At 32.7% G+C, this 10,916-nt stretch overlaps 2 protein-coding genes across 4 annotated transcripts in view; one reads left to right on the forward strand and one right to left on the reverse strand.

Annotated features, from left to right (window-relative positions):
• LOC111053419 (UDP-glycosyltransferase UGT5) overlaps positions 1 to 303 on the reverse strand; it is a 19,121-nt gene extending 18,818 nt beyond the window's left edge. Inside the window, exon 1 of one of the 2 annotated variants that reach the window (XM_039437203.1) lies at positions 165 to 303. The gene's annotated coding sequence lies outside the window, so the exon portion shown is untranslated. The remainder of the gene's footprint in view (positions 1 to 164) is intronic. The other variant, XM_039437205.1, reaches the window with a different exon arrangement.
• The window catches only part of LOC111053421 (apolipoprotein D), an 18,896-nt gene extending 7,980 nt beyond the window's left edge, over positions 1 to 10,916 (forward strand). Inside the window, exons 2-6 of one of the 2 annotated variants that reach the window (XM_022340315.2) lie at positions 1,365 to 1,524; positions 5,431 to 5,653; positions 7,161 to 7,312; positions 9,028 to 9,276; positions 10,119 to 10,916. In XM_022340315.2, the coding sequence (XP_022196007.2) occupies positions 1,387 to 1,524; positions 5,431 to 5,653; positions 7,161 to 7,312; positions 9,028 to 9,276; positions 10,119 to 10,130 (774 nt within the window). In that variant the 5' untranslated portion in view covers positions 1,365 to 1,386 and the 3' untranslated portion in view covers positions 10,131 to 10,916. Of the gene's footprint in view, positions 1 to 1,364; positions 1,525 to 5,430; positions 5,654 to 7,160; positions 7,313 to 9,027 lie in introns of both variants that reach the window. The other variant, XM_022340314.2, reaches the window with a different exon arrangement.

Here is a 10,916-nt window from a genome sequence, read left to right on the forward strand (position 1 = left end):
ATACCATATTTACTAGTCTGTATGCTTATTGCTTTTACATATAGTACAGACAGATTAACATGAAATTTCCATTAATATAGCCTGTAAATAGCCTACACTAAACAGCATTGTTCAGAAGCTAGTTTGCATTGACAAAAAATGTCTCTATTCCTAAATAATCTTACTTCTCTCTCACGCTTTCCCTCCTTCTTTACTCGACTCTAATCTCAGCTCGTTTGTTGTCCAAGTGACAAATAATAACAGAAAAGAAAATCATTATCTTACAAGATGGTTGCTGGCTGGTTCTGTTGACGTTGGTGCACTGATTGACCTCCATCAGCTAAACAGCTAAAGTGTTTTTATATCTTTCTTCTTCTTTCTCTTCTTCTTCTTTTCCTCCCAGCAACTTCTTTTCTCCCTTATCATCATCTCAATAAATGCTCTTCCTCGTCACTATCTATGCGTCATAATATAGACATATATACTCCTCATTCCATATTTAAATAGACTACAACCATAGTATGAGCATACAGGAAATGTATATCCTTCTCCTATGCTACAAAGACAATAATGTAGTACCAGTACGGTAATATGATTTCTCAAAATCTTAAGGCCCATTGTCAGCTAAGATTTCATAAGTAAGAAACTTAGGTGATTTAATCTTCCTGAGCGATAGGGTCTCGCACCTTGATAGAGCAGTACAAATATATTAACATTCATATGATAATATTTTTCATTTTTCGTTAGGGCTACTCTTAAATAGAAATAAAAATAAAAATCTTAGTATCCTTTTTAAAATTGTTTTTACAACATTTTTTGGCTATGATATCATTATCAAGTGGTACACACTGTAGTGGTACACTACCAGTGAGGGTATATGATACACTTGATAATGGCATTATCATTTAAAATTGTTTTTTCACAACATTTTTCGGAAATGATAATGCCATTATCAAGTGTATCATAATTATACCCTCACTGGTAGTGTACCACTACAGTGTGTACCACTTGATAATGGCATCATATCCGAAAAATGTTGAGGAAAAACAATTTTAAAAAGGGTACTTGGATTTTTATTTTTATGATATTTATTTCATACTAGTAGGTAACCCTTACTCCGCAAGGCTCTCACTAAAAATTTGACAAACTGAAAACTTGACGTACTGAAATCTTGAAGAATTTGAAATAGGCCTATTACTATCCTCGGTAAATTAAGAATCTACATGCAAAATATCAAATTAATCGGTTTAGTAGTTGAGACGTGATGATGCGTCATTCGTGTAACTCCTATCCCGTACGTGTATAAGCCTATTCTTCCCTTTATTATATTATAGATGACTTCTATATGAATGCATATTAATCGACAATTTTCTTATCTGTTCCAGGGTATCAACAAAACAACTGAAAATGAGTCTAGCCAATTCTTGTGCCCTGGTGATGGCAGTCATCTTTTGTTTCTACTTGTATGACGTCACTGATGCCCACTCCTACCACCTTGGATCCTGTCCTGTTGTCGAACCCATGAACAATTTCAAAATGGACAGGGTATGTTAAACAAAAATGTTTTTTCCTTTATCAATATCCAACACATAGATAAATAAACGAGTCAGCCTTTGAATGAATGAAATTATTTCACCAGATAAGGGTCAAAAACTAAATACACTTTACCGGTCCAGGTTTTTAAACTAGATAAGATTTTAAAGAAGGTTCAAACAGGTTTAAACCGCTCATCTTGGTCGTGTCTTTGGCGTAATTTTCAATTCCTAGACCCTAGCTGAACTTCTGTGCCAAATTTGAACACTCAATTAGTTCTTGTAAAATCTGTGAAAACGCAAGAAAAACGCTGGGAACACTAAGAAAACGCAGTATTTTCTGCGTATCCTGAAGTCCTCTCAAGACAAAATTTCTTGATCCTATCTGGACTTCTATACCATATTTGAACATTTTATCTTAATCAGTTCTTGAAAAATCTACTGAGAAAATGCTAGTAAAACGCTCAAAAACCGCCGATTTTGGGCGGATCTTTGACAATTCTCCAAAACTCCTCCAATAAATAAATAAATATTTTATTGCATAAAAACTGTACATTACAGATATGGCAAACGTCAAATTATTATCAACGGTGCTAAGGATAGTCTTATATATGAACAAAGATGGAAATGTGAGAATACTTTCAATTTTAAAATAATCTCGGCAGGACTGATATCTCGTCAGTTTACACATACATCTAATGGCTTTTTTTTGTAAAGTGAATATTTTTCTTACATTTCTTTCAGAAGAATTGCCCCAAACTGTTACTCCATATCTCAGATGACATTCAAATAAAGCAAAATATATGCATTTAAGTATATTGAAAGTACAATAGCGGGATAGTGTTCTTAAAATAAAAATCACTGAACTTAGTTTAGAACAAGTATGATCCACATGAGATTGCCAGTTAAGACTAGAATCCAGATGAATACCTAAAAATTTACACACTTCAACCTCTGAAACGAACTCATCATCCAGCAATAAACCAATACAACATACACTATTTGAAAAGGTCATTCTAACAGTTTTACTAACATTAAGATGCAGATTGATGCTGTTGAACCACTGACAAATTTTATTGACTGATACATAAGCATTCAACTCCAGCCGCTCACAGTCATTCTCAGCATTTAGGATGCTAGTGTCATCCGCATATAAAGTAATATCAGCTCCTAATCCACTGCCCTTTATATCATTTATGTAGATGTTAAAAAGAAGCGGACCTAGCACCGATCCTTGGGGGACTCCAAATTTGACTTCTCTTAACTTAGATTTAAAATTGCCATTGCTGTTTTTTATTTCAACATATTGTACTCTGTTAAGTAAGTATGACGCAAGTAATTTCAGTGCAAGCCCTCTAACGCCAATATTTTCTAATTTATTTAGTAGAATTGTAAGTTCAACTGTATCAAATGCCTTGCTGAGGTCAACAAAAGTGGCTGCTGAATGTTTCTTCTTATCTAAATTATCAATAATTCTATTCACAAAGGTAACAACTGCTGTTTCTGTGGATTTTCCTTTTATGAACCCATGCTGGTCAACACTAAGAAGTTTGTACTTATTAAAGAAAGACACTATTCTATTCTCTAATACTTTTTCAAATATTTTTGAGAATGTGGATATAATTGACACAGGTCTATAGTTCTCTATGTTATCCCTCTCCTTACTTTTAAACAGTGGAATAACTTTCACAATCTTCAAGTTTCTTGGGAATACACCCACCTCGAAAGATTTGTTTATGATAAAGGCAAGAGGTGTACAAATAAAAGTGTCACATTTCTTTACCAACCAGTTAGAGAGTCCATCATGACCTTCTGACTTTTTGTTTTTGAGTGTTCTTATAACCTGCAGAATCTCATCTGCGGATACTGATGTCAAGTATATTGAATTTAATGAATTAGTTGATGTGTTCCTACAATATTCAAACCTCTGCTTTCCCCTGCCTTTCCGTATTTTTTCAGCCACAGATACATAATGATCATTGAAGACGTTGGCTATTTTCACTGGGTCTTCAACTTCTGAATCCTCTGTTTTGATTTTGATTATAGATTTACTTCTTCTATTATTAGCTCTATTACCCACCTCATTATTTATAATATTCCATGTAGTCTTACTTAAGTTGTCTGAATGTGATATTTGCCTAGTGATGAATTGTGTTTTGCATGTGTTTAAAATGTTCTTGTATTGTTGTTTTTTTTGTTTTAATAAGTTTTTGAGAGTATTAGTTTTGTATTGCCTATAGAAAAGAGCAGCATCTCTATATTCCTCCCTAGCTCTTTTTACATCATTATTCATCCATTTTCTTTCTTTTTAGCGGGAAAGCCTGATTTTTGTGAGAGGTTAATATTTTTAAGAATGATTCATACATTTCATCAACATTACAAGACCGATATACATCATCCCAAGATTCTTTTTTCAGTAGTTCATGAAAAGCATTTACATTATGTTCATTATAATCTCTGAAATACGTGAAGGGTGTTTGGGGTTTACCCTGAGACCTATCAACTTCCTCGCTAAATATTTCTATTATTTGGGAGTGATGATCAGATATATATGTTTTTACAACTTCAGCCCTATAAAAATCTTCATTCAAATCGGTTGCAATATTATCAATAATTGTTTCAGAGTGTATTGTTTCTCTAGTAAAGCTATGAATGCATAAACTTAAATTATGTGATAGTAGCATGTCTCTGAGTGAACTGCTCTCATTTGTCACCTCGGCTGTATTTATATTAAAATCCCCTAAAATTATTTTGTTCCTGTTAATGGGTAGTTTTGACAGTATCTTATCTAAGTTTTCTATGAATGGCTTAACCTCACAAGAAGGTGATCTATACAAAGACAATAAATAAATCTCTTCATTCTGTAACTTAATTGATAACAAACAAACTTCAAGAACCTTTTCTTCACAAAAATCCTCCAGCAAATGGGAGTTTATAACATTAGATACAATGTTTCTATTATTTTTGAAAAAGATTGATACCCCACCTCCTCTATATGACTCTCTACAAAAATATGTAATTAAGCTGTAACCACTTATATTGACAAGATTGATTTCAGAAGATTTCAGTCCATGTTCTGACAGACACAAGATATCTGGCTTCATTTCATCTAAAACTACATCTAATTCTAAAAGTTTATTTTTCAAGTGTTGTATGTTCAGGTGCATAATTCTAATATTTCCTTTCTTGCAAACTGAATCTTTACCATTACATATTGAAGTTGGATTCTCATTAGTCTTCCTATCAAGTGATTGCTCAAGAGGTGAACAATCTATCCTAAAAAAACATCAGTGTTATCATGATTGTGTTGACTCAATGGAATAGGTTGTTTAGAAGATACATCATTTCTGCACCTCAGCAGAGTCTGTGCACCAAATTTGAAGTTTTTTTGACGATTAGTTTTTGAAAATGATGAAAAAACGCTGAAAACCCCTGGAAAACGCAAAGTTTGGGAATATTTTTTGACATTTCTCGAAATCCGTTATTAGTGCGCCTCTAGAGTGCCAACTGAACATACTTGCAGAATTTAAACGTATTTGGTTCAGTAGATTTCTAGTTATGCTGATTATGAATGAGTGAGAGAGTGAATGTATCAGTGCCATTCCGCTTTATATCGATAGATTGCTGATAATTCAGATGTTTTCTATGATTTATCTGTGATACATATATTCAAATTTATGACAAAATAAATTGGACGTTTAATAATATTTTATCTTATCACTCTGCTAAGCATGACGTGACTCCAAGAATCGTGCCTTGATATTCAAATCATAATTTAAATATTATTCACCAAAAGATATAATTATTATAAATAAATGCATCCACAACTTATCAAACCTGAATGTGGTTGAGGAATAAATTATTGAATTAAAATTGAAAGTGACTGACAAAAAATTGAATATTGTTGAATTGTTGACAGCTGCTAGGCAAATGGTACGTGATCCAGAAAACGTCGACAGGCAGCCGTTGCCTGACCTACAACTTCACTGAGACTTCGGAGCCGCATCAGTACAAGGTGGAGCAAGTGAGCGAGCATCCAGTGCTGGGATTGGCCAGCGTCGACAACAAGTACCACTACACCGGAGTCATCAATGTGCCCCACAAGGATGTGCCCGCCAAGATGGTTGTGCAGTTCCCGCTCAGTAAGTACCTATACAAAGACTCATAGAAATCAAGTTTAAAATAAAAAGTCCACAGTTTGAAGTGGGAGAGCTGGGAATACAAGGTGTACTCCCATTATTTTCGAAATGGCCAAAAATTGATGTTTCAAGGGAATAAGGACAGCACTATAATATTATAGTAATAAGTATAATTATATTATAAGTATGCACAAAAACACTCATTAGAATATTGGAGCAATAGGTACAATTGAAATCATATCACCCTTTTAATATTTATTTTAACCCACCATACTAGAACAATATTCATTATTAATATTGGAATGAGTGCACAGTTTTCTATCAGTAAGAGTGAGAAAATAGAATAGCCTGCAAAAATTATTGATAAAAGAAAAGAAATTGTGTGTCTTTTGGTTTGAAATAATTGAGCTACACATAAAATAATACCGCAGTTGAAAAGTATAAAATAATCAAGAGCTACCCAGCAGATATCAATGGACTATACTACTACAATATTGTGAAATGAGCTAGATTTTATTTCGATACCATTATTAGAAGAGCTTTCTTAGGCATTGTGTGGGATCTCTGTAGGATCAAAAATATAAAAAAAGTAAATCAAGAAAATAGAAAAGGATTCAAGAGAATAACCTCTAAGCTAGGTTTATCAGTGTAGGAAATACATTAAATTAGAAATTCAAGACACCTTTATGACACGTAGTTCTGTCAGCTATTCAGTATTCTTTGGATGCAACTCATTGTAAGCTCTCCTTACAAATATCATAAAACGTTTTTAATTTTAGTATGTTTTGAGTAAAAAAATGTTAATGGAAATCATAAAACTAATTTTTACGTAATCTTAAGGATTGATGATTGAGCAGTCATTGAAAATATATAAAATCGATATAGGATGTTAGTGAACTCGAAGGTTGATGATTCATCAGCAACATTGAACCGATTTCAGAATTTATATTGCAAAATATCAACTCTACCTGTATCGGCCTACTAAAAAATTACCTGATGAAGCTGAAAATGATGTTTTGATAAGCTGGGATGAATTTTAAATGTTGTGATAACAGTTTAGAAATTTTGATATCATCAGTTGCATCATTGCTCTTCTTTTATGAAAACTGAATCGTTCAATTCTTGATTCCTCAAGATAGGCTACTCTTTTATTTGGGTTTTGATATCATTCAAATTGAAATAGCCAAAAATCTGTGTTCCAAGAAAATAAGGACAACACCATACAATTAGTCAATGCACAAGAAGACTCGTTACAATTTTTGATTAACCTGGAATTATATCTCTTTTCAATATCAAATTAATTTTTTATTTTAAAAATGATTATTATTTTCTTTTATCCAGTTTAATTACTTTTGATGAACCTGAAATTATGTCCTTCTTCTAATATCAAATTTATTTTTATCCAAAAATAATTATTATTTTCTTTCATCCAGTTTCATTATTATTAATTTCATTTTTCACATCTTCATCATATATTTCACTTTTATTCCAATAATAATTTTTGTTACAGGCGTAGCAGGTACAGCGTCGTATACAGTGTTTGATACAGACTATGACTCCTATGCGGGAATTTTCACATGCCAGAAATTGGCTTTCGCCAACCGCCAGTCAGCCACTCTTCTCTCAAGAACAAAGACAATGAGTGCTAACCAACTGGAACAGGTAGGCTACAGTAGAAGATATTATTTCATTAAATTGTAAATCTTTTTATTAAAATGATCTTAAGATACCTGTAATAATTATCTCAATAATTGGGGTTGGAAAGACTTTTCAACCTTTCAACGCAATTACGCAATAAACGCAAATGATGAACAAATAATTAAGGAAAGGTAACATTCAACGAACATTTTCAAGTACGGTACACTTTCGAAATGTTTTATCAAAAATGTTCAGGGTTACTCGAGAATGTTTATTCTATTCTATTGATAGATTGGCCTGTATAAGGAAAAGTACATATTCAAATATGATGTACGGTAGACCTATGGTTGTTTTTGAAGGATAATATTCGGTCTCAGGATGATACTATGGAATAGGAAATTTGAAGGGAGATTATAGTACAATTCCGAGGATAAGATGACATTTGTTGAAAAAATTCTACTCAATTGTATAGTCATATTCCAGTCGATAAAAACGTTATTGTTGGGAGCTCTCTTATCAGAAAACGACAGGTTTTATGGTATTTTTGGACTTATGAGTGTCTATGAGCAGTATTTTGTTAATCATTCACTCTAATGTGAGAACGAAGTGAATGATTTGAAAGAAGTAGGTTTGAGAAAATGTCTATATATGACTGTAACAACTATATAACAGGGATGACAATAGAGTTCTTCACGAGAAAAGACTGGCTCTTGTGATAAAAAGACAGAAGAATAATGGTGGGAAGAGCGACTATTCAGGAATCAAATCAGAAACGTCTGATAGAATAGTGAATTGTAAAAGCGAGGAAGCAATACTTTTCTGAAGGTGACATGCACTCTCGGTCAGAACAAGAATCTCAGTCAATTGGGCCGATAATTAAGTTATCAACATTACCTTTGGAGGATTGAAGACGACCATGTTGAATACACAACTCGTTGTAACATACCACGGTATAAGAGCTCTCCAGTGAACAAAAGGAAAACTATGTGAAAATACTAAAGAGTGAAGACTTTAATACGCATTAATTTCTGTGTAAAACTATAATTATTTATTTTCATTTTGTAATATGTTGAATATTTTATTACCATTTCTTCCAAATCATATCTCCATTTTCAAATTTCTTCAATCAGTAATTTTCTAACTGAAAATTCATGTGTTATGGAAATTCATACCAAAGTAAATTCAATGTAAAAGGAAATTCATAATATAAATGTCGTCATACAAATAAGTTAGCTCTGTTAGAAAATTCCGTATTTCAATTGTCATGGATTTTGGATGTATTATTTAGATGCATACAGCCTTCCCGAATAATTCGGTAGCCTATTTGATGTTTCCATTAATATTTATTTTTGTACTCTTGAAAAAATCGTCAGCTAGTGAATTTTTCAGTCATTGAATTTTCAATTGCAAAAAATGACATTTCTTTCTTCTTTTGCTAGTAGGCCTACCGGTACATAAATTGAACTCATCACCTACTCTAGCGTTGATCAATTTTTCAACTTCAATAAACTCAAAAATTCTTATACATCATTATGATGTATGATATACGAGTATATTCTAATTATTTTAATACCTTTTTTCTACTATTTCTTCATCAACTCCGCCTCAAACTTCCTAATTTTAATATTTTTCACGATTTCCCTCCCTGAATTCCGCCCCAAACTTTCTAATTTGAATGTGCGTCTTAAAATTTCCGCTTCAAACATTCTAATTTGATTTTTCTACAATTTGCCGTTCAGCTGCGTTCCAAGCTGTCGCACTTCGGCGTGGACCCGTTCGAGTTGTCGATCATCGACCAGGCGAAATGCGAGGCTCCCGACGCTGTCAACATCTCAATCGACGACGACACGTTCAGCCCGTCCAACATTGGCGCCGTGGTGCGCAAAGCCGGCGAAAAGGTGGGCGACGGCGTTGAGTTCGCAGCCGAGGGCGCCAAGAAGCTCTACAACACCCTCAAGAGCAACAAGGATAAGGCGGCTGAGGAGATGGTCAGTGCCGACAACAGGAATCTGGATAGGGATGCCGAGTGGCTGCCTTGAATAAAAGTGGATTAGAATAAGTGATAAAGACTTCTCTTATCTCCATTGAAACATATTACAATATTATAAAGTACGGTACTGTACGATTGAAAGTGACCTCTAATTTTCATTGAAACAGTAATTAACTATTGAAAATAGTATCAAAAGACTTCTCTAATTTCGATTGAAACGTATTATAGTAGCTGAACATTGAAAATAGTGTCAAGACTTCTCTAATTTCCATTGGAAAATATGATACCGGGTACTGTACAATTGAAAATGGCATCATAAGACTACTTTAATTCCCTTTAAAACAGTAGCCAACAGTTAAAAGTAGTGACAAAAGACTTCTCTAATTACATGGGTATTTCAGTAATGTGGGTTCATTTTGAAAAATAATTGACTCACAAGAAAGAATAGTACCCACTCGAAATAGTGACTCAGAAGGCCTTTATCGTATAAAAGTTGACTTTTTATGTTGTTTTCGATGAGAAATGATTAGAAATTATTAATTTCTAACTTGAAGATTAGATTAAATTGAACGTTATTAAAAAGTGGGATTAACCAAGGAAGATTATATCTAGGACTCTTTATGATGTTGCATTTATAATATAGGCTAGTGACTCAAAAGTCAAAATATCCTACGCTCTGTTCATTGATTTGTAATTGAATAAGTAATATGATTTGAGGAAAATGAATAAGAGCAAAAAATAAATTTTTATTCCATCCACATTTCGATTGATGCTAAACTCAAAACCTTTTACTCTCATGTCAATAATTTTTGAATTCAAGATTGCTTTTTTCTATTCCAGGATCGTCGCTAATTAAGAGTAATGGCTAACCTTGATTAGTTGCTCCCCGTGTAGGAAAGTTTTGGAGAGAGAGCCTGTTGATTTTCTTTGATGTATTCAAGCCTGATGATTTTATTTGGTGAACCAATTCGTATTTATCCCGATTCGACTATTTTATTTTAACTGGCCTAATAATGCATTTCAGGGATTCATTTATATTAAAGTATCTCATATTATATTTTTTAAACATTAGAGATATTTATATAGAACTCCTTAGCTTAGATTTAAGTGTACAATGCAATATTGCAATGAGTTGCTTCAATATTAGTTTGCTGTTATTTCAAATTCTTGGTGGCTGTATTTTGTATAGAATGCCCTTGATTCAGACACATCCCTCCAAGATGGAAAATATAACTAAACTCTAAAAATAGTAAATATTGTACAAGTTTATATTGTACCAAAGAAGAAAGAAGAATAATTAAAATGTGTTTTCTCTGTGATTGTACTAAGTTCAAGATAGTAAAATACTTATTAAGCTTCTTGTTTGATGATTATTTTCATAATAGAAAATTAGCGCCTTTCTTATACAGTTATACTATTGTTCGAGTTACATTCCAGTTGTTTTTTACTTAAATTGTGAAGCATGAAGACCACATGAAATGTCTACAAAACTATGTTTAAGATGTATGTGATAAGTTATATAATTGATGGTTTTAATATTATTAGACTACAGTGGTACTACAAAATATCTTATGTTGAATAATCCTGTTTCTTGTAGAAACAAAAATATGTGAATAAAAATGTTAATAATATATAGTC

This window comes from Nilaparvata lugens, chromosome 10 (genome assembly GCF_014356525.2).
Source record: "Nilaparvata lugens isolate BPH chromosome 10, ASM1435652v1, whole genome shotgun sequence".
Classification (NCBI taxonomy): Eukaryota; Metazoa; Arthropoda; class Insecta; order Hemiptera; family Delphacidae; genus Nilaparvata; species Nilaparvata lugens.